This window comes from Chelmon rostratus, chromosome 22 (assembly GCF_017976325.1).
Source record: "Chelmon rostratus isolate fCheRos1 chromosome 22, fCheRos1.pri, whole genome shotgun sequence".
NCBI classification, from domain to species: Eukaryota; Metazoa; Chordata; class Actinopteri; order Chaetodontiformes; family Chaetodontidae; genus Chelmon; species Chelmon rostratus.
This window is the reverse complement of record NC_055679.1, coordinates 16,992,453-17,016,005: the sequence shown is the minus strand read 5'-3', so window position 1 is coordinate 17,016,005 and position 23,553 is coordinate 16,992,453. Positions and strand designations below refer to the sequence as shown.

The 23,553-nt window shown below is 40.6% G+C and overlaps 2 protein-coding genes across 4 annotated transcripts; one reads left to right on the top strand and one right to left on the bottom strand.

Moving 5' to 3' along the window:
* The first annotated feature begins 1,362 nt into the window (after positions 1–1,362).
* On the top strand, positions 1,363–12,234 carry cd9b (CD9 molecule b). Its single transcript, XM_041963648.1, has 8 exons — positions 1,363–1,555; positions 6,726–6,828; positions 8,922–9,019; positions 9,810–9,884; positions 9,975–10,076; positions 10,347–10,436; positions 10,548–10,631; positions 11,048–12,234. Exons 1-8 carry the CDS (start codon positions 1,499–1,501, stop codon positions 11,111–11,113), a joined length of 675 nt encoding a protein of 224 aa, XP_041819582.1. The 5' UTR covers positions 1,363–1,498; the 3' UTR covers positions 11,114–12,234.
* On the bottom strand, positions 11,996–22,906 carry tmem243b (transmembrane protein 243, mitochondrial b). 3 transcript variants are annotated; one of them, XM_041963650.1, is made up of 6 exons: positions 22,772–22,880; positions 20,450–20,500; positions 19,460–19,748; positions 18,900–18,950; positions 17,315–17,419; positions 11,996–17,024 (listed from the first exon to the last, which is right to left on the bottom strand). In XM_041963650.1, the coding sequence occupies exons 3-6, from the start codon at positions 19,535–19,537 to the stop codon at positions 16,905–16,907; spliced, it is 354 nt and encodes a 117-aa protein (XP_041819584.1). In that variant the 5' UTR covers positions 19,538–19,748; positions 20,450–20,500; positions 22,772–22,880; the 3' UTR covers positions 11,996–16,904. The 3 variants fall into 3 exon arrangements, with proteins under 3 accessions (XP_041819584.1, XP_041819583.1, XP_041819585.1); XM_041963649.1 differs by having other exon boundaries at positions 20,448–20,503; positions 22,772–22,867; XM_041963651.1 differs by lacking the exon at positions 20,450–20,500 and having other exon boundaries at positions 22,772–22,906.
* Positions 22,907–23,553: the final 647 nt, after the last annotated feature.

The window sequence follows — 23,553 nt, the reverse complement described above, 5'->3', positions numbered from 1 at the left end:
AATCTGGAGATGCACACACATCTTACATACTTGACAAACAAATTAGTTTGTCACTCATGGCAGAGAGAAAGAGAAAGAAGGGAGGAAGCAAAGAAAGAGTGAGAGATGGGGGTGGATTTAGCATCTTGGAAACAAAGCTGGTGTTGTTGGTTTCACTGGGTCTACTGGGAGAGGAGGGCAGCTCGAGTTACCTCAGCAAACAACGCTGAACCCCAGGCCCAGGAGGTGTGTGTGTGTGTGTGTGTGTGTGAATACACCTGTGAAGCCTTCATTCCTCTTTGTCGTCCTTAATTTCTGCTCCTTGTTTGGTCTCAAGTGAATCAAAACAAGGCAGAATATTGTTTTTACTAAACCAAGTGGACTAGGTTTCTAATCTGTTATTGATTATTCATTCAATAATCCATATCTTCTCTATCTTTGTCCCTGACTGTTTCTTCCTGTTTTTGTTTTTGCTATCTGTCTTTTTCTCATAGACTTCCCAGACACTTAGTCATCGTCATCAATTTAGATAACTGAGTCATTGTTAATGTCATTTATTACAGAAAAACTCAGATTCTTCACTGTTAGCTCTGATTAGGGTTTGAGTTTTGAGATGTTGGCCAGGCAGAACAAGCTGAACATGTTGGGCTCTGGAGAATTGTTCACTGTTTTCAGAATATTTTAGACTGTTAATCGATTAACAGATGAATGAACAATGAAAACAACCAGTAGTCGCAGCCCTAATCTACAAAACAAAATAAAATGAAGAATGAAACTGTGATAAACGAGGTGGTTTGTAATCTCAAAACACATTTTTGAGTGGAGGCAGACTTTTTACTGCATAGTTTCTGTGTGTTTTTAGAGCTCGAGTGTGATGCTGTTCTTCCAAAAAGATAATTCAGGACAATGCAATCAGTATCAGTGCCAAATCAATATTTAAATTCTGTTAGATCTTGTAGTCATTATGACAAGCTGCAAGAAATGAATCTCCTCAAAAACAATATTTTATTTCAATTAAAAAAATGTTAGCAGAAAAATACCACTCCACAAGTCAGAAAGATATTTTGAAGTTTGTTGCACTGGGAAAGCAGTTTATCTCCCAAGAAATGTGGTGATTGATTGATAAGGCTGTTTAGAATTTATAAATGTATCAGTTTAATCACAGATCCCTTGATGGTCTTTTTACTGTCAGTGGTGTGAGTTTTCTAATTGACCTGCTCTGTAATTGCATTCAGCTGCTCTGATTTACACCTCCTGGTCTTCTGTTAGAAATCCACTGGAACAGACACTAGTCCCCCCTCACTCCCACACCTCCCTCCTCCCGCACCTCGTCCCTCCCCCTGCAGGTGAGCAATGCAAGGGTGTGGCTCACAGAAAAATCCTCCGGTTACACCTCTCTTCTTTTCACTCTGTCCGTGTCTTCTTCCCACGGTCACAAAGAAAGCGTTTGACTCTTCAACAGAGAACTCTTGCATTTGGATTTTCTCCTTAAAACCATCTAAATCTTGACCTTGGAACCATGGGGGCACTGCAGTGCATCAAATACCTGGTGTTTGTGTTCAACTTTCTCTTCTGGGTATGTAGTGTCACAGTACACAGTGTTAGTTGTGGCTGATACATGAGACTCTGGATTAGACAGAGCTGGTTTTTGAGGGATTTGTTTTTTGTTTTATTCTGTGATTACCAAAGAGAAGAGCTCAGTGAAAATGAGCTTGAACTGTTTTAGGTTTATTTTGTGGAGTTTGTTTTGTGTTGTTTGATAGGAGTTACAGGCTGGGTTGCTTTTTTTGGATGATTCTGGTAAAATGGTGTTCAACTGAATCAATGAATCAATCCCTGATTAATGTTTGCTTAAAATGAATCCTTTGAGTGAAAACTAGAGAACAATTGGATAATTGAATTCACCTGTTGTCTTCTCAGGTGTGTGTGTGCAGTCACATGGTGGTTTCAGGAAATCGGGTCACTGGAAAAATTGTTCATCTGCATGTTTGCACATTTTCCTACAATATATTTATACTGAATGTGGAATCAGCTGCGCCTTTATCAGTAGATGTGAGAGCAAAATATTTCAGAAATATATATGAAGCATGTTGATTTGGTGGTCTCAATTAGTTTTTAATTTGGAGAAAATTAGGTGCACAAGTTCATTGAGATTTGTAACATCTGGTGGGTCTTTAGAGCTGAATAATTATAGATGGATTAATTTAAGTCAGTTATTGAACATTAATGCCAAATATTTTCAAGTTCCAGCTTCTGAGATGTGATGATTTGCTACTTTTCTCTGTTAGTATCATAGAAGGTTAAATATCTTTTGATTTTGGGCTGTTGGTGGAACAAAAAGTACTTTGATGGAAACTGTCAGTTCCTTCCTAAATTTGATGAGGTTACAAAGTTGCAGCAGACACTGAATTCAACATGACTGCTTGCTTTTAAGTAAACACAACAAGCCGACACGTATGTCATAAAACATGGATTAATGATGCGTCTGAACATTTAGGCTTCACGATGTTGTTACGCTGATAGTTACTGATATTTAATGAAACATAACGTTAGTTTAGTTGCACCTGCTTCTGATGAACGACCACATCATTCATGCTTCACCGTCACTGGCTCATTCATCAGTGGTTTGGCTACCAGCTGACTAGTCACATCCAGTCACATGTAAATACAGGTGTAGGAGTGCCGCCATTATAACCTTAGAGATGGCGTTGCTCCCTCTACCACCCCAGCCTACTCCTTATGCACCCAGTTTTTGGTATTGTTAATTTAACTTTTTAACATTAACTCTTAGATTAATATGTCTTTATTAAGGTGTGGATTAGTTCTCGCAGCAGACTCCTCATTGATGCTTGGATTATTGGAGAATTCCTTCAAAGAGCAAAGCATTTTCTGCCAAATCTAACTGGCAAATGGAGGCTTCAGGTGTCTGAAAGAGAGGTTAACTAATCTAAGGGGCCCATGTGGCTTGTTGCATGTTTCAAAGACACACCTAGCTGGCCTAAATATCCGGGCTAATCACACAGGAATAACTGGGGCCACTTTGCTTTCACATTCCAGAGTTTCGCATTCCAGTTGGTTGTTGGCTGAGCCGTCTGTGTTTGAGCATCTCTTCAAAGTCTGAGCGTAAAAGATAAACAAGGACTTGAAATCCACTGTAGGAAAAAAAGGGGAAATTCTTGTTTGACAACCCCAAGGAGGTGTTTGCCACTAAACGAGTGTGTTTTGTGTGAAATGATGATAAAGTTATTCAGCTGTTGGTGTATTTTCACAATGATTTACTTCTAAATATCCTCACTGCCTGCTGTGTTATTACTGTGATCACCTGTTTAGTGTCAGAAGAACGCACACTGACTGTTAGTCCAAGCTTAATGACTGTTTTGACTATTTGAGTCTGCAGTTTAAGTGTGTAATGATGGCACAGATGGCTGTGTGTGGACAAATGAGATGACAACAGTGCAACCAGTCCCACCTCCAAAACATAAAGATCAGATCAGATTAGATTAGTTTATTTATTCCAAGATCAAATGACTGAGCTGCTGGTAATAGGGTTCACAGCAGTCTCGACTAAGACTCATTACTGTGAACAAGTTGGGCTCCATCATGACGATGTTCCTGTTTCTAGATCTTAAGGCTACATTTTCCACATTGGGTCTTGTCTTAGAGGATTCTTCCTACCAGAAACTATGACAGGTTTAGCTTGTGTTGGAACGTCGTGCAGTTTTAGTATCTTGTGCTTAAGGCTGTGTTTCTGGTTATCATGCCAAATCCAATGCCGTCTGCACAGTTGTGAAAACAGCGTTGAGGCTTGTAAAAGCTGCCATGTCTCTCAGCAATAATTCATTTCTTTGTCTTAGTCGCTTTTGTACTGCTAATGGCACTGCAGTGTGGCTTTGTGGTTAATGAGAGCTAATGTGCCCCTCAGGGGAAAAGGGCTGTTTCTTACAGGATACTTAAAACATCTCATTGCTGCCGCTACACAAACACCACAACCCCCCTGAGTGTGTTTCCTGTACACCAACAACAATATCCATTCATCAGTCAGGACACTCCAGTTTCCTGTTATCTCTAATTTAGAGAAACACATAATGAAAACAATCATGCCGACTGAGCTAAACTAAAATCACTTTCATCATTGTGCAAAATACTTCTCTAATACCTGACAGACAGAAAGATCTTTATGCTAAGCAAGGCTAAAACATCCTATTATTTTTTCATATTTTGCTGATATTTTTACTATTTAATGTTTTATCCAGACATCCTCATCTTTCATACAACATATGATACAAATGAAAGGCTTTGTATCGCATGTTAACTACTTCTCACAGGATCTCATATAGTACTTCCTCCTTTCCCGTTAAACATTAACGAGTCAATCGTGGTATTCTCTCCCATTTCACCCAAATACTGCACCAGGTGAAATGTCATTTCAATTGAGTGCACAGTAAATATACCCTCACATTCATCATAAAACTCACAATAACTCAAACTTTGAAATATGTGATCCTGAGTTCAGCCACAGTTTACACCTGAGGCTATATTTGAAGGTTGTGATGGATGATGAGGTGCGTCTGTGTAACACTACTCACTCTATTTATTACACTGACTCATCAGTCCTTAGGTTAGTCATAGTTTATGCCATTAGGTGATGCAATGGCAGATCGTTAGGTGTGCTGGTTTATAGTTTAAGACTTGGACAGTAAAGATTTTGTTGAATCTTCTTGCCTTTAATAGTCAGAATTCTTAATTACCTGCAGCAATTTCCAGCAATCAATATTGTCACTTCAAAATGTGACTCCCCTGGGTAATGTGAAGGTATAAGCTTGTTATGACCACCAGTTTTGATTATTTCAAGTTAGTTTGTGAGAGATCATGTTTGTCAGTTTGGCATGACAGATGGTTGTAGATACTACAATATCCATGATCCTTTTGGAGAAGAAACAGAATCAGAAGAGCAAATTGGAGTGGTGGTGTATTTAAAATGCTCTGTTTCATTTGTGAGCAAAACACAGCCACCACAGTTGCTGAATTCTTCCAAAATGGAACAATGCATCTATAGGTTGGGTCTAGTATGCACAAAGTAAAGTAAACAGTGAGTTTTAGCCTTCATGTCTGACTAAACTCAGTTCTTCTTCTCTTTGCATTTGAATAGTATATAAAAAGGGCTCAGTAAGAAAAGTTCAGTCACAAACCAGAATTTCAGGTTTTTGCCCATGTAGGCTGAGGTGGGCGCACATTGTTGTGCTCGTGTGTGTGTCGACTGATTCATGGCCAGCAGACCGTAGCACGAAGGATTCTGGAGACATGTTGGGACATAATCCTTCCTGTTAGCATGGATGCTTTGTGTCATTCTTATCTCCTGTTGCACAACAGACGTCAGCATTACGCAGTGGGACATCATGGAAGTTATTTGGGTGGCAACAAAGAGTTGATGTAAACTTGTGTTGTGTGGTTGCTGAGGAGATATTGAGTCATTCTAGTGGGTTATTATTGTGTTGAACACCATGGGAGACGCTCGTACACACACGAGGACTATTCTTTGTCTGCCCTCATGCTTATTTTTGATTCACCTTTTAAATGAGAGTCAATGAATTCATCAGGTGAATTAAAGTCGTAGTGTCTTGGGTGATGCTGGCAGTTTTAGTTGTGATGTTCTTTTTAAAACTTGGTTCTTAAGGTTTTTCTTAGTGGGTGGGGTATTCAGGAGAATGTGTTGGAGTGTTAGGCAGCACATCTGACTTCATTTTTCAACTGTTAGCTCACAGTTCTCCTCCAGTGCAATCATCACAGAATTTTTGTTCCTTAACTAACCTGTTTTTAATCCACACAAGCGGCGTGGCTTTAAGGGTTGCAATAAATGTCAGCCAGTCCATCACTTTGGTACAGACTGAAATATCTCACAACTGTAAGATGGTTTACCATGAAATATAATAAAGAGGATAATTAAAATCGTACTGACGTTGGTTAGGCCCCTTACTTTTCTTCTGGCGCCATCAGTAGGTTGACATCTGTGGTTTTGAGTGAAATATTTGTATTGGATGCCATGAAATTTGGCTCATATGTTCATGTCCCCCTCAGGTTGAATTGTAATAACTTGATTGCCTTGCTTTTCATCTAGAACAACAATATTAATTAATCCAATAGTTTGTTGTGTTTTTTTTTTAACGATGAAATATCAGCAAAAATAATGATATTCCCATCAGCCTCAGCTCTGCTTGCATGTGTTTAATGCTAATTAGTTGTTATTAGCCTGCTAGCATGCAAACATGGTAAACATTAGCTGCTTCCCAATTCCATACGAATTGTACAGAGTTCATACTCTATACTGATATTTAATGCACAACAAACCAAGATACTTTTTTTTTTTTAGTAACAGGAAATGATGTGATATGTCTGCAGTGAAAAGACAGTCACACTGGGACTTGAAAATGCTACTACTGAATGTTTACCCAAAAATTCAGCTGGTATTTTTATTTTCTGATGTGACCCTGGAGCTGTTTGTCCCTTGTGCAATGCATTGTGGGAGCAAAATGTACATCAAAAATCAGAGCTTCACTACTTATGCTAACTGTCTTGAGTGTACTTTATTTTACATTTCTCAAAATCTACATAGGGTCAGTATATAGTCTAGATTCGGGACACAGCTTTTTGTTCTTGCTAAACATCAACATGTCAGCCTTGTCATTGTGAGCATGCTAGCATTAGCATTTTGCCTCTTTCATACATGTTTTATTGTCTTCCTCCTGTAGCTGGCAGGCACTGCAGTGCTGGCTGTGGGCCTGTGGCTGCGTTTTGACACCAGGACAGCAGGACTGTTTGAAGGAGAGGAGTCGCCTTCAGTCTTCTTCACTGGTAAGGCCTTTGACGTTACACTGCTGTCTCTACAGTTGCACCGATGGTACAAAACGTAAGCAATTAACACTGAACCACAGCTGACTCAATGAAAGTATAATCTGTACACTTGTTCTTAGTTGTTGTTTTGTTGTTTTTTTAATCAGATATTTCCTGATTTCAGTCATAAGTCAGTCATTATTATTAAATTCTTATTAAAAACGGCTACTATTGTTTCTGAACATCCCAACAGAACGGAAACATAATTTTCTCATGTCTCCTAACTTAATTCTTGATGCTGCAGCAGCAGCCTCATCAGGTGTGTAATGCAGCTCTAAGAAGAACATGTCGTGTCTTTTAAAAGCCATTTAACACTGACAGGGAGTTCGCCGGAGGGATCAATAAAGTTTCATGTATTATACAGTTCAGGAGCGTTTTAAGCAGAGTTAAGTGTTAAGTGCATGTCAGTCCATTTGGCATGATGGAGTTGTTTGCTGTGTGGGAAGGCTCTGAAAGAAGGGGAAAATGACGAGCAAATCATTTTGTGGTAGAGTGCACTGGACAACTGAAATGAATGAGAAACTGATTATGCCTGTACAAAAAGACAAATGCTTCTTATTTTGCAATCTTGGGCAGTTAGGAGGTACTTGTGCAACAACTTGGTTTTGGTGATGGCCCTCACGTTTACGTAAGGTGATGCACATTAACACTTAGTTGGTATTCTTGAGTGGAGGGAAGCACGTCACTTCCTACAGAGCAATGATGGCCACAAGATAAAGATAATCCGTAAACAGCAAGCCTGTGCCACAAGTCAGATCCCCTGTGCTTTAAGCCCTCCACCCACCACAAACAGTCATCCGTTAGTCACAGGAAAGGAGAACAAAAAGCCGCTCGTTACCACAGTGCTAGTTGGCAAACCTTTGGATTATTGTCACAAATTCAGCACTACAAAAGTAGCCTTTGGATGTTTTGTTGTTACAGCCCCAGTTATCCATGTCTGAGAAACAGTCTTTAAAGGTATTTGTTCAATCTTGGATTAATCAGGAATTAGATGAGCAGTGCGAGATGAATGCACTTTTCTTTGTAACCAGAGCGCTGTTGTTGAATGTGTTTGTCGGATGTGACCTGATGGATGTTGCTTCATTATCAGGGACAGCACCAGTGCTGCACCAGGAGCGACCTGATGTGAGAAACAGGCTGCAGGCCGGACAGAGGGCAGCTGAGGCCAAAGTTAGTCCACAGCGAGGCGGCTCCTCCAGCCTGGCAGAGCCCTCCACACATAGCTTTCATTCTTCACTGGCTGACAGGGACGTCTTTGTTTCTCCACTTTTGTGTTTCTGAGGAGCTGATAGAAAGACGGACTCGCTCCCTCCCCTCTCTTTGTGTTTCGCTTCCATCAAACTGATAAGTGGAGTGGGCAGTCAGGCGACAGAGGATTGTTTTGAAATGACAAACATCTTAATAACAGCTTGGGAGAAAGAAGCGCTGGAGGAGGAATATTTGTGTGGCTACCGTACCCATGACATCAGTGCTGCGGTTATTGTTATTATTGTTATCCAGCATTCATATTTTTTTAGGATTTATCATTATGGACACACATCAAAGAACAATACAGATGTTGGGAAATCACTTTTCTAAGTTTGTACGGTCTGTTTGTTTGGAAATTCACATTGCTGCGTTTCCACAGTGGTATTTACGGCTTGTTTTTGAGATGTTTTGTTGAATGTGATTCATAACCACATCCAGAACACAACATCTGGACTCTTGTGTAGTATCTGCCTGGATTGTCATTATTCGTAGGAGTGGAGTAACATCAGTACCCTGGAATAGACTAGCTTTGATGCTACATGCAAATGTAGCAGATGAGAACTGTAGTATTATCTGTGTTAGTCGTGTATTGTTGTTCATATACGGGTACAATTTAGTACAAATTTCTGTGAGCATGGCTGGAAGCGAATGATGTTGCTGCCGGCTCTGCTGTGGAGGATTCGGTTCCCAAACAGGGATCACACAACAAAAACCCACTTTCACTGTCATCTTTCTAACTAAACTGACCATGGTTAAATCAGGGATGTGAAGAAAAACTTCCTCATGTGTGCCGCGTTGTTCTGTAGGTGTGTACATCCTGATTGCGGCGGGGGCTCTGATGATGGTCGTGGGCTTCCTAGGATGCTGCGGAGCCATTAAAGAGTCGCCGTGCATGCTGGGATTGGTGAGTCCTCCTTTCCGTTCAGCACTAAAGAGATCATTTTTGATTTTGACAGCCAAAACTGTCACAACCAGGTGCCTCCAATTAAAACAACAAACACGTTTAATGTTTGATTCAGCCTGACGGCTGCATCTGCAGATGATGATGATGTTGAGTGGCTTTCAGTCATTGTTGGATCACCTGTCACAGTTCTCTTTGTTTTACGAGTCATTTTGAAACCGTTCCCTTGGCTACAATACATCATTTTTTCACACTGTTTCTTTTCTTACATTAAAGCTGCAACTAACAGTAGTTATTGTCATTCATTGTCACAGGAAGGAGGTCATTTGGAGAGCGTGGCTTTCTGTTATTCCTATAGAGATAACTCCCAACAGAAGCTGAATCAGTCAGCTAATTTGACATGCAGGTCCTTATTATGCGTTGTTGAGATTTTGGAGGTGTGTGGATCGACTCCTCTGTGGCCAGTGGTTACCCACAATGCCCTTGTCTTTATGTTTGAAGAGATGTTTACATGTAGCTTCAAAGAAGCAGAATTCCTGTTTCAGTCACATGCACTATTAAATTATGTAATGTAGCAAAGGGAAAGATGTAAAAAAAAAAAAAAAAAAGCCAAAACAAAACACGATCCTGATGGACTGGAACATGAGCGCTGTATTTACCTCGCTAAGACAAACTGTCAGCATTAGAACTTTCCAGAGGTGTACACTCCTGAGGATTAGAAATGGCTGTGCATTGTTTGGCAATGAAGATCCAGGAACACGCTGAGAAAACTGACTCCTGTTTTCTGGTTTAGTTCTTCCTCTTCCTGCTCCTCATCTTCGCTGTGGAAGTTGCTGCTGGGATCTGGGGACTCTCCAACAAAGACAGGGTACGTACACACACACACACACACACAGACACACACTGTGGTGACATTCAGTCAGTAATTTAAACTTGCTTAACTGAGTTTTGTTTTCAGGTGGTGGAGGAAGTTACAGAGTTCTATAAGCAGACCTACACCAACTACAAAGACACCCGACAGGAAGCGCTGAAGGAGACCCTGCGTCTCATCCACTTTGGAGTGAGAACACACACACACACATATGAACACCTATTTCTTATCTCTTTATCAGTTGTGTTGCTATTCACATACAGATAGACAAACACGATGCACATAACTTTACATGCCTTTATTTGATATTTTGTATATTTTTCTGTGTAAGATGCAGGGATGTGTGTTGCTGACAGACTGTTTATACTGTGTGGAGGCTATGAGAACACATTGACAACTATCAAATACATTTTTTTCCTGGAGGAACTAAAATTGTGGCTTCTTGTTTCCTCTTCACAGCTGAACTGCTGCGGCCCCACAGGGACGGTGATTGATGCTGCCAAAGACATCTGCCCCAAGAAGGAGGGACTGGAGGTCCTCATCACCACGGTATTTTAACATGAATGTTGTAACATACTCGTGTCGAAAACCTGAGCTGTCAATATTCTGTACTGAGTGTAATGTGGTGTAAAATCATCTTTCTTTCTGCTGTTCTGTCAGAGCTGTCCAGCTGCCATCGATGAGATGTTCAACAACAAACTGCACATCATCGGCGGAGTCGGCATCGGTATCGGCGTCATCATGGTGAGACCAGAACTCTTCACACAAATGGACACTTACAGCACCTTAAACCTGCTTTGTCTTCCTTAATCCATCTTTAAAGAAGATGATTCGGTCTTTTTTTATCTTGGTTTCCTACAAAAATGAGACAAAATCTGCCAGTGCGATGTGAATAATTCTGCTTTTTCAAGTGTAAATCTGAAACAAAAATGTTTTTAGTCTGGCACCCTTATAATGAATTTACATTCTACTTTTCAACACACAACACTGGCAGGAAAAAGACACATTAATGACTCTGCTGCCCTCTGGAGGACCTTGAAGGTCACTCCTATTAACTCTGTTTCCCTTTGTCAGCTGTTCGCCAGCCACTCCTCAGATACAGCATCCCATGGAGACTGAAGTGGTTTTGACCCTGTATTCCTGTCTCCTCCTCTCCACAGATCTTTGGGATGATCTTCAGCATGATGCTCTGCTGTGCCATAAAGAGGTCCAGAGACTTTGTCTGAACAAACACCACCACAAAAACACACAAACCCCCTCTGATCTTTAATGTGTCCTCACTTTTACAACCCCTGCTTTAGAGTTTATGTCAGTTTAATAATTGTAACAGCCAGTCCTGAGTTTGGATCCATACTGGATGGCCCCGTCGACCTGTGAGAGTATGGAACCTGGGCAGTGACCCTCCTTCATTTTTGACTCTTTTCCACTCTGGGTGGAAATGTAATCTCCCCTCAGATCCTGCAAAGTAAACTGAACATAGGGGTGTTTTTAGTCCGGTACCCGTATAATGAATTTATTCTACTTTTCATCACAACGTAAAACAGGTTGATCACTGGCAGGAAAAAGAGACAATGACTCTGCTGCCCCCTGGAGGACTTGAAGATCACTCCTTTAACTATTTCTTTTGTCAGCTCCTCACTGTTGGATAATATCGCCTTCAGTTTATGTAAAATGTGTTAAAAGTTTGCCTGTGGTCAGTTATAATCTAACAGGCTTTTTGCAGCTAACTGAATTTTATCGTGTGACTCTTTTTTTAATTTTGCTCGTTCCTGAAGTTTGATTTTTTTATAAAAGCTGAACATTGGAGTTTTATGCAGGTCTATTGAAGAATGCAGTTCAAATATATCTTTAAAAATGACAAATAAATGAACTAATGAACAATAATTTGTCTTATATTGAGCCTTCTATAAGTGGTCGTCAACATTTTTTTTGGGGGATGTTTTTCATTGTTTTCTGAAATGTCTAGAGACTTTTCAGTACAAGTGAACTGATGTCTTTACTCAAGACTTGATTATTTTCACCAAATGACGACTGTTGCCTTGTAGCCCAAGTTCAGAGTTAATGAACATTAACTGTAGGTTTTTATCAAAGTCAAGTTCATTTTATTATTATTTCAAAAATCAGCAGTTTTTGTCAAGGCTTTACAATCTGTGCATCTGTAGACATGCTCCGTGTGAAGACTTCAGATCCATCTTATATCCATTGTTTTATTTATTTTATTTTTAGCCTTGCTAGCATAGTGACTGTGGATGATAAATATTGGAAAATAAAATAAAAACTTGGATTCAAACACAACAACATCTAGTGATTAAACCCACAGGCGAAGTACATGAAGGTCAAACTCTCATTGGTTGTTCTCCCATGTCTTATTAATTCTAGCTAACAAGTCTTAAATCGTATATTTGACTTTGTGCAGTTTTTACGGTTCTGGACGTCTCTAATAATGGTCCAATCGATATAACCGCGGAACTATTGACTGTCCGTCCCGCCAAATCACTCGACGACTTAACACGATTTTAGATTTTAGAGCAGACACGGTGGTTCCACCTGACATCCGCTGCTGTAAACTTGAGTCACCCAGTGAAGCAAAGAGGCAGTCAGGGTACACCATTATTTATTCCATAAAATAAATGGAAGAAAACGAGAGAAACATGGCTTTGACAATCTTAACGTCGAGGCCTTGTCGCTGTGCTGTCAGTTAAATGTCACTGCAGGTCATCTGTAAACAAAGCTACAGCTGCAAAACAAGCAAAGCTGCAGGGAAATTTCTGCTAAACAGGCAACTTTCGAGTTTAAAGTTCTCCTGTTTCAACACCCCGAAGTCATGTTGGGTCACACACAGCTGCTATGTTACCAACAAGCCTGATGATTTATATCAATGGATGAGACAAGCTTAAAGGATCATAGTTTTTACTGTCAACAAATCCCAGAAAATAATGAATCGATCCTACTAACAAGTACTGTGTGTATCCAAAGTCTTCCTCCTCCGAGGCGTAGGGCCACACTGTTACACTGATGTTCCTTCAGTCCAAGTCCTGCGGCCACACTCACTAAAGCACCAAATGTGGATTAATCCGCCGCTGAAAATAGTCCCAGACAAATGTGCCATTTCCTTCTGTTGGTTTGATAAAAGCTACAGTGAGCAGCTCTTATAGCAAACTATTTTTCCATTGGTGATGTGTTTTCATGCCTCCACGCCTCATTATGATTCTTGTTACTGTGATATCTCAGCAACGCCTTTAGGTAATTTCTTCAAACTCGCCAGAAACATCCATTTGGACTCAAGGGTTGACTGATCACTGTGACCTCACGAAACATGTTTTCCAGAATTCACGTGCTCATTATGACAAAACTTCACACAAACGTCTCAGAGGATAAAAGGATGAAGTGATGACATTTTCTATCCAAAAGGTCAAAGGTCAGCAGCACTGTGACATCATAGTGTTGTGCAGAAACGCTTCTCTGGCCATTATTCAGCAGGAACAGAAGGCAGATTGTGACCATATTTCACATTTGCTCAGATACTGAACTGATGACTCTAATCTTGGGCGTCTCTGCTGATTGTAGAGATCTGCTGTGCTGCAGGTTGAACATGTGTGTGAAGCGTCCACGTTTTACTGTTTGTAGCTTCTTTGCAGCAACATCCATAAGCATTGCAGTCCAACATGATTGGTTCTGCTGATATTGATATTTAGGTGATTGTTGCTGCACCATGTGATGAAGCTCTACCAGTCCTCTGGACAAACAGTCTCTCAGTGAAGACAACATGTTCCTCACTGGACATTAGTCACTGGAAACTTTCATTTTGCCAAAACACTGAATTCTTCACTACATGTATGATATGAGCCTGGACAGACATGGATGGAAATGCAACTTGACTGGTCGGTGGAGGAATAGAACTAATTCCAGTTTAAAGATTTATGTCTTCAGTAGGAACCAATGGGCTTGGAGCTGAGAGCCAGAGACAGGAAGTCAGAAAGCATTGACAGACTGATGGTTTTAGTCTTTTCATGGGATTTGTTGACAGTAAGAGAACTTTAGCATAATGGCAGCCTCTTGCTTTAAGATCCAACTTGAATTTTTTCGCCTCCTGTGGCCAAACTGGAAACCAGAATTTGATTTTGGCAGAAGCTGTGAACCTTCAGGGTCTTAATGACCTACTTTGCGATTCATTCTTGGCCATAGAGCTGAAATGGCTCAAAAATTAGTCAACTGAAAATTGATCGATTGACTGTTTAAGCCACATTTTAAGCAAATGTGGCTTGTCTTCTCTAATAGTAAACTGAGTGTTTTTGAGTTTGGGATTTTTGGTAGGACAAAACAAAATATCTTTCTAACATTTCTCAACCAAACAATCAAGAAAATCAATCATCAGATTAATAAGTGCTCAATTCCAGATTAAAAGATGTTTTGTCCTGTTGACCCACCCAGGTTTGGTGCATTTGGAAACAGCTTTTCCTTTACTTGCACGTTGAGGGTCTCTAAAGCAGCTACAGAGGCATCAGTCCGTAAACCAGCAACATCCAAACCAAACCTGTTTAACACAGTGAGCTGCACAGACCTAAAATACCAGGCGTTTTCATGATTAGAATTCTCATTTTCGATGTAAAAACACACTTAAAGCTACTTCGTGCTACAGACCTGGACTGGACCCAGCTCAGTTTGTAAATGGCAGACTTATTTGTGCAAAATTTAGATGGCAGACACATCAATGTGATACAGAAACATGTACAGATCCATGTAAACATCTGCTGTGCAGTGTAAAGCCACGTGGATGTTCCCATTCATGTTCATTGGTGCTACAGCTGGCCTGAGTGTGTGTGTGTGTGTGTGTGTGTCCATGCATGTATGGCTTAGACAAAAGTGTAAGTCAACCAATATCTAGTGGAAGAATTGGCAGTCAGTGTACTTCAGCATTTAAATGAGTTTCAAATTAAAAAAAAAATCCTCTTAACAAGACTTCATTTGGAAAATTCATGAAATCCAACCATCAGATAAGCTGAGAGAGCAGAAAAGACGCAAAGAAAACAAACTGTTGCATATATTCGCCACAGAACCCTGAAGCTGCTCGTGCTATTGCTGTGTTAGCTAGTTTGTACGACAGTCTACAGTCGTGAAGGGGAGAGGAGGATCAATCAGCCCACTCGCTTCACTCGGTGTGTTTACATGCTCATAATCTCCATCCTGATTAAAGGGAAAATCCACCCTGTTAAAAAATCCAAATAAAACCCTGTTGGAGTTGATGCGTCCTGCAGCAGCAAATTCAGAAACGTGTTCTCAGATTTCTGAAAAGATTCAGAGGTTCGATAAGAAACCAATCATGGCCTCAAGAATCCAGCTGTCCATGTGGTTTCTGAGGACTGAAGGGCTCCTCCTGCCTGACTCAGATGGCGTGCAGAGGAGTCACGGCAGCATCACCACGATCCCACTCTCAGAGCAAATCTAATGGTGCATTCAGGGCGCCTCCGTCAACTCAAACCTGACAGCTTCCAGGTTTATTACCAAGAAGCTCAATGTGGTGCATTTTCAAAACACGCCTTTCATCTGATTTTACTTCACTTTTGGTCCGAGTTAGTTGTGGAGCTGCAGCCATTAGTCGATTAATCAATCAGTAAACTGACGGTGGATTAATCTGCACCGATTTTGATGATTAATTCATTTCAAGCATAACTCCAAATCATTCTTCTTCTTCTTCTTCTTCTGTCCGTCTGTGGTCAAAAAAACGCAGCAGACTGCAGCTATGACGTCTGATCTCCTGTCACCACTGTGCCACACAATCACATGTGGAGCTTTAGCTCGACATGATGGAAAACAGGGAATGCAACAGCTCACTATGTCCAAACACATAATCAACAGCCAGGGTGCAAACAAGCAGAAACTGTAGAGAATGACTGTAGCCCAATTCTGTACGACACGTCTACACGTACACGAAAAAGGTTTAATTTGTGAGTGTGCTGCTGGTGTACAATGTCGCCCACAATGCAACACACACAGGAAGTGAAGGCGCTGCTCACAACTGGAAAAATGGAAACCGGAGCTTTCAAAATAAATATTTAATCTTTGGAAAAACACTTTGATGGCTATGAGCGCACATACTGCAAATATAAGAAAGAGAGAGTTTCTCTCGTATATTTTGACAGTTAGAAGTGTGCAGTACAGAATTGGGACATTCAATATGTCAGACCTCCATCATTTACACCCTGCTGTGGCTTCTTCATCAGTCCACTTCCTGTGATCCTGCGAGGCGATATTGTCTGACCCTGAATGTACCACAGGCAGCAGATTTGGGGATCTGGGCTGGAGTCTGGTGGAACATTTGGAATGATTGTGAAGTCGTCATCGCAGACTTGAAAAACAAACTCTGAAGGAGACGCTGCTTGAAATGGGACACGGCTTGTCTCTTGATTATCCGGTGAGGTTTATGTAATATACGCAAAATTTGGCCCCTTTGTTTCTGACAGCGGTTTCAAGATATAAATATACCTGTAACACATAAAAATAACACAAAATTCAGACAATATAACAGAAGACAGACTGGATGGGACCCACAGGAGCAGGACTAAAGGCAGATTTTTCCTTTTACTGCTGCATCATCACATCAGAGCCTCCGCATCCTCTCATAAGTGCTTGATGTTGTGAAAAGTGAGACTGTCAATAACGTTTATGTGCATGTAAACACACCTGATTCAACTCAAGAGCTGTGTGTCTCCAGGCAGAGTTATGGCCTTCTACACTGTGACATCTGTGTGTGTGTGTGTGTGTGCAGTGCACTATGTTTCAGCACCAACAAGTCTGACAGTTTTCATCCCACTGGAACCATTAAGTCTGACCGGTTTTGGTCCGAGCATCTCCAGTTTGCTGCAGGTCAGGTGGGAAATTCATTCATGTTAGTGTGTGAGGAGTCTTCTGCAGTTTCAGGTTGGTCAGTCTGTTTCTCCACGTAGTCCTTCCACGCCTGTTCCCGCCCGTCAAGGCCATGTCTTCCCTTCTTCTTCCTCCTCTTCCTCGCCCCTGCCTTTACCTGACATCGTGGAAGTAGAGGTTGGCACATAGACACAGCAGCACGATGGACACCAGCATGTAGTAGATCAGATTCCTGAATTTAGGCTCCAGGTCGCCCTGCCGGTACCAGAATATCTGAGGGGAGAAACACGAAGAAAGATCCAGGTTTTTGTTTGTTTTACATGAATTTCACTGGAAAATAAAAGAAGTCTATAAGAAGAAGTTTGACTTAAACTGATTCACCACAAAATGTTTTTTTTCCACTGTTTGTTACAGTTTTAGGACAGCTCAGAAAAGGTTTCAACCAACACAACAAATGGCTAAAAATTATTGTTTTTATTAGCAATTAATCCAACGATTATTTTTACAATTAACTTGAAAGGCTTGAAAGAGGAAAAACGGGTTTAGTACTGATCAACAGTTACCAGCACTATAGTGGATCCACAGGCCAGCAGGATGCACACGGCGAAGAAGACGTTGAGCGGTCGCGGAGGCAACGAGGGAAACACGAACGAACTGATCACAGTCACCTGGAAGACAAACGTTAAAGACACTGAAACACAGTCTCCAATAGAGCCTTTTCAGACAGGTCATCTGTCCCACCGCTGCGTTCAGGATCCACGGTGGATTATATCTACATGTAGAATTTCAAATGTTGAGAATTTTGAAGGTCTTTGCTGAAGCTGACAGGAACTATGATCTTACAGCAGCTAATCAATCAATCAGGCAAACACTGATAAAGAAAACAACAAAGGCTTCATCAAAGTTTCAAAGTAGACACGACCAAACTTTGATGCTCACCGAGAGCCAATCTGGACCTGAGCCATATGGGAAGTTTTAACTTCCAAGGTGTGTCCGACTTCAGTCAGATTCAGGAAAGAGTGATTCATTCGTGTGAACAGGTTTAGTCTGAAAGAGGCTCCTCTCACGAACAGCAGTGCTGGAGGAGTGAGCGTGAGGTGATTTACTACACTGAGTCAGGAAACGGACAGAAACCATCAGTGCAGTAACACGCTTCACTTTCGAGAAGTTAAAACAGATGAGTCATTGTTTTTACTGAAACTCCCTTTTCCTCTTCGCTCCGCAGCCACAGCGAGACGTCCAGATTTCTTACAAACTCGGAAACATGAAAAAGGCCTGACGGAGATTCTCCTCCAATCATGACATGTGTAGCCTCCATGAAGTCACAATTAAACCTTTATAGGACTCTTTAATGCAGACTAATCAATGTTCTGAGGACTATAAAACACCAGAAAATGAATTATTAAAGAGACGAAGATGTGTTAAAGAAAATATGTTTCTCAGTTAAACCCTTTGCACAGCTCAAATCAACGACAGGCAGCGTTAGGAATTCTTGCACTGAAATAAGACGCATAATAACAGCATGTTAGACATTTAATTGCTCATCATATCGGATCAATTATGACCAGTCTAGACATAAAAGAAGACCAACATACCCTGTCTAATGGTAGTAGTAGAAAAGAAACCTAAACGCATTCCAAGCAGAGGCACATAAATGCATCTTCATAGCTGCATTTGAAAGTTAGAGCACAGTTATTTAACTATGACAATTTGTACTTGCTCTTATGTGATAAACGCATATTGACGAAAAAGCTGCTTATTCAAGAAAGTTTTAAATATGCATGAAAGATATTGCAAATGTGGACCAAAAGTGACGATTCCCAACAGGTGAAATTCACTTTTGCCCTGAAGAACAGATGAAATGGAAGAAAGTAGTGCTGGGAGAGTAATCAAATAAGTGTATGAATAACGACTATGGCAAAGATCATGAGAACAAGATAATCAAGACGATTAATGTGCTGCATTTCAGTGAGTATTCGTTTTAAATACTCATGATTACAATATGGAATATCTGTGGAATCAGTCAAAACTGCCACTTCATCGTTAACAACGTCGTGAGCACTGACCTCCAAAAAGAAAGGAACTCATCCACAGTAGAGACACACAATACAATTATACAGTACATACATGCAGAAGATTTGTACTTACTAAAACAACCACAGACGTAAATCCCCCCACTGCCAGGTTGATGATTCGATCCTGCCGAAAAGACAGTTTAACAAATCAGTTTACACGAAGTAACACCAATATTCACGTCAGATCCCATAAAAAGACCAAAACCAACGATCAGTGTGCACACACTGATGGTTTTGGTCATATGTCATATATTTGCCAATATGAAGTGATGTATTTTTATAATTATGTATGGTCAATGCACTTTTTTACTCTTAACCTTCCAGATTAGGAATTGTTTTTTCTCTACTCTTCTCCTTCCAACAGCAGGTTGTTAGGACGCCTGCAGAGTCCTGTTACCATTCTTTGTCTTCATATTAAACACATTTCTATTTATTTTATATCATTTTTATAGCTTTACAGCTTCAGATTTTATCTGCTTTTATTTTATTATTTGTTTTTACTCTAAAGCACTTTGTAACTTTGTTCTGAAAGCTGCTGGTGAAATCTAAACTGAATAAAGGCACAAAACACCAGCATCAAAGGTTCCACGTCAGTTGAGTCCTACTACAAAACACACTTCCTCCTACGCCTACCCGTGCCGAGGTCTCCCCGAACAGAGGTCTGTTGTCCATGCCACTAGTGCCGTACGTCCTGGTGGAGAATTCATCCATGGCCGGTTCGACAGACACACGCTCAGCACCGACCACTCGCCTCTCAGCAGCGCCGCCTCCTGGAAGCGCCGGGCCAGTGCTGCATGCTAGCTAGCCAGCTAGCTTCCAGCTGCCTCCCTCTGCACAGCGTCAGGGAAGCTGTCAGCGTCAACAGACTGAAGGGGACATTATGATGGGTGAGGCTGTCGGCCAGGTAGGTCAGTTGGTTTACCTGTGAAACAAAGACACTCAAGTTGTAACACAGGAAACGCTCACGGAGAGTGACCTCCACAATAAGATCACAAAGCTCCTCCATCATCAGGGTTTCCTGCAACATCCTACCTTGACCTTTAAAACTTAAAAAAAAAAGGCTGTTTATTAATTTCTCCATTTAATTTGACCTTTTTAAAGCAACAAAGAGAACTGTCCAATCACAACAACACATGCTGCGGGAAATCCACCGCTACAGGGAAGATAAGTTTATGAGTATCACATAAAATTTATGGCTTTATATACAACATCCACAAAACAAAAATTAGCCAATTGATTGACTAACAATCGATTAAATATTAAGGTCATTAATAAAGCAAAAATGCCAAACATTTGTTGTTTCCTGCTTCTCAAAATGTGAGGATGTACTGCTTTTCTGTTTTATCTTTGTGTTTTGGACTGTTGGTCAAATAAAACAAGACACGTGGAGACGTCATTCTGCACACTGGAAATTGTGATGGGACTTTTAGGACATTTTATAAAAGAAAAAAATAATAGATTAATCCTAATAAATCATCAGTAGATGAAATAATAATATTTACTTGCTACCATAATACTATAGATGCAAATAAAAAATTAAAGAACAAAGAATTTTGAGTTCTGGTTTGAGTTCAGCCTCAACAGGATTAAAACTCATAATTTAAAGCAGAAAGACACTCACACAGTTTCTCTATCTGACGAAGGCGGTGGTTTTATTTCTGTGGAAGTCATCCGCTGCTGATCAAAGCACAACAGACAACAGATTCATATTGTGGCCTATTAGGCTTCACTTCCTCTATTTTCAGGTGCGATAACAACCAAAAGTCAGTTCCATCCGTCAAAGACGAGTAGTGAAGAAAAAGATAGTCATCTGAAAGAGGAAACTGAAATCAAGTCTGAAGTCATACTGATTTAGCCACAATGTAAAGGTCTATTTTTTCTATTTAACAGGTTAATCCAAGGCTTGAACCTGTAATTTCCATAATCAATAATCTGCCTAAAAAGAGAACTGTCCTTTTCTACCTTATCTTAAATTAAAGTTCAATTCAATGTACTTTTAGGATGATATTAATTGTAAATAAAAATACATGTTTTTGACCCACAAGCAGAGGAAGCAAAAGCCCTCATAGCTCAAGCCGCGGACAGCCACAACCACCACTAATAAGGTAGGCAAGACCGAATGTGGCCTGACAAGCGAAACTCAGGGCAATATATCAACATTCACGTTCTGCAACATTTCACACTGTATGGATAGTTGAGATTTTGTAGTTATTCATCTTCTTCAATCTAGGATATGTTCCTTATCTTCCCTGGAGAAAGTTCAAAATTTCTTCGTGTGATTACAGCGAGCATTATTCCACCCAGCTCATTGTTACGAACAGACACGCGTCCCAATTCAGTTTGCACAGCTGGGGGCATCAGCTCGTGTTCACACGCTTTGAGCATAACCAAAACAAGACCAAAGTTTCAGATTCCGAGTACATGACTGTGGGGGGGCAACACCTCTACAAAGGTTAAAAGGCACTTCTCTAATGGTGAAGTTTCACACCACATCTGTTCAAAGACAAACAAGCATTTTCACAAAGACGGCAGCTGCGCTTGCCGCTTCCTTTCTGGGTCAGAAGGCAGCAGGGAAGGAAATCAAACCCTCGCCGAGCTTCCTCAGCAGAAAACACACGGTGGAAAACAAGAGCTTCATTATAAACTGCCATAAAACTGGCCTAAAGCTACATTCCTCCAGAGCCTTGTGATTCACTAGGCTCCTTAAAGAGAGACCCCACGACTTAACTGAGCTAAGAAGAAAGGTATCTGGCTCACGTGTGAGCCGACAGTACAATCCACAGTGTAACGACACCTCAATAAAACCTTCAGACTGTATATAAGAAAAGAAATCAAGGAGATGAAGCTCTTCATTCAAGTCTAGCAGGTGAATAGAAAGGAAAATACAAATAGCTCAAGAAATCAACAACATGTGCAGCTATGGTGTTAGTTATTAATGTTGTGATTATTTTGATAATTAATCATTTAGTCCCAAATATATGCAGTTTATTATGACACAATACTCACAAACCCAACAAATATCTGACCAACTGTCCAAAACTCAAATAAACTCACAATCATATTGGATTACAACTAATTCTATTAAGTAAATAAAATCAGATGAAAGGTTTCTGCTAAAATGAATTAAAATGTAAGATAATTTAATGTCTCAAATCGTTTGAAGGACCTGCAGACATCCTGGTTTAAGGTGGATTTCCCCCACCTGCGTGCAGTGACAGTTGGTAACGAGCACTGTCAGTAAATGAGAGGTAAGGTCCTTCTTTATGCTATGGGCAAATATCGATGAGTAAATTAACATTAAACCTCAGATATCCCTTAACATTACTCTAAAATATCACAGCGCTCCATTCAAATCACGATCATCATGTTCTGGAGGGGAAGTTAAGCGATAAAATCTGCCGCAAAACACCTGAATACCAACAACAATCGTGACAATGAGCCACACGAGATAACCAACATTTCTGTGACAGCTGACAGGACGTGACACCTCACTACAATCTTACCAATTATCTTGATTAGTAAATAGCTTACCTTGCTAGCAATAGCTACGCAAATACCTTTAACTTAACCCAAACAGCTTGTTAGCCGTGTAAGTTATTGCCAGAGCTAAACGCTACCTTGCCAACCATATGCTACAGTTAAGTGGAGAAATAAGCCGAAAACACGCATCATGAATTGTTATCAATACTTCTTATCAGGTATGAAATGAAGACTATACACGTTAACACTAAAGCTACCTTTTTTTGCTGTTAGCTAGCCTGAGCTTTACCCGTTCCAAGGCCAACTCTACGGCAGGTTTAATTGCTAACGAAGCTAAGCTAACCATCCCCACAGCTCCTGAACTGCAAGAGGAGAATCGATACATTTACAAGACCTTGTAAACAAGCTGATAAGCCAGTGTTTCTACTATCTCAACCACCCAGTTCACGAGCACACTTGCCTCACCGCCTCTGTGTTGACTCCACCGGACACATAACTTCAGAAAAGCCGAGCAATAGGGTCGAGTATGAATTAAAGGGAATAAGCCCGGTAGCTTCAGTTCAAGCTGTTAAAGGCGAGTTCAATTACTGCTGCGCCGACCACGGTACGACTGGACGAGCAGGTTCACTGACGCGCACGCAGCGCACCAAACTTCATTCAAAAATCAAGCCATTTAACAGTGGGCGCTAATAGGCAGAATCACTGCGTGTCAGTTTTTTTAATGACTCACTCTAGACCCGTGTTTTGGAAATACTAGATTACACCAGGCGGAATAATTTAAATGTATAGCAAAAATTACATTTAGGGTAGTTAATTGCTTACTTATTCACACAATATCACTGAAATGGGCCCAACAAGTGTTTAAAAGTTTTGCATAAAGAAGTTTGGTGGTTCATGTAAACCCATGCCCATTTGCACATTTGTTCATTCTAGATCTAGCTCCAGTTTTAGTGCTTTAGTTCTGTTTTCCATCATCATATCCAGTACATTTAGAAACTTACAAGAGTCAATTAAATCGTCCCCATGTTGAAGTTTGGCAAAAGGACCTCTGGTAGCTAATTTTCTGTGAACGGCACACCAGGCACTTACATGGACTGTGCAACCCAGCGTTTATTAAGCGTTATAATTACCAGTGTGTTTTCTAGGAGTAAAAAATAGACATTGCATTTATCAAAATAGAAAAGGAGAAGTTCGAGTCAGGTCTGGTGCATTTTTTTCTGTGACAACCACAATAGCTTCAAAACTTG

Coding starts and splice junctions, on each gene's coding strand:
- cd9b (XM_041963648.1), top strand. CDS start 1,499: ATGGGGGCACTGCAGTGCATCAAATACCTGGTGTTTGTGTTCAACTTT. Junction 10,437..10,547: donor TGGAGGTCCTCATCACCACG/GTATTTTAACAT, acceptor CTGTTCTGTCAG/AGCTGTCCAGCTGCCATCGA. Junction 10,632..11,047: donor TCGGTATCGGCGTCATCATG/GTGAGACCAGAA, acceptor TCCTCTCCACAG/ATCTTTGGGATGATCTTCAG.
- tmem243b (XM_041963651.1), bottom strand. CDS start 19,537: ATGGATGAATTCTCCACCAGGACGTACGGCACTAGTGGCATGGACAAC. Junction 18,951..19,459: donor TCGGGGAGACCTCGGCACGG/GTAGGCGTAGGA, acceptor TCTTTTCGGCAG/GATCGAATCATCAACCTGGC. Junction 17,420..18,899: donor TTACGTCTGTGGTTGTTTTA/GTAAGTACAAAT, acceptor TTTGTCTTCCAG/GTGACTGTGATCAGTTCGTT.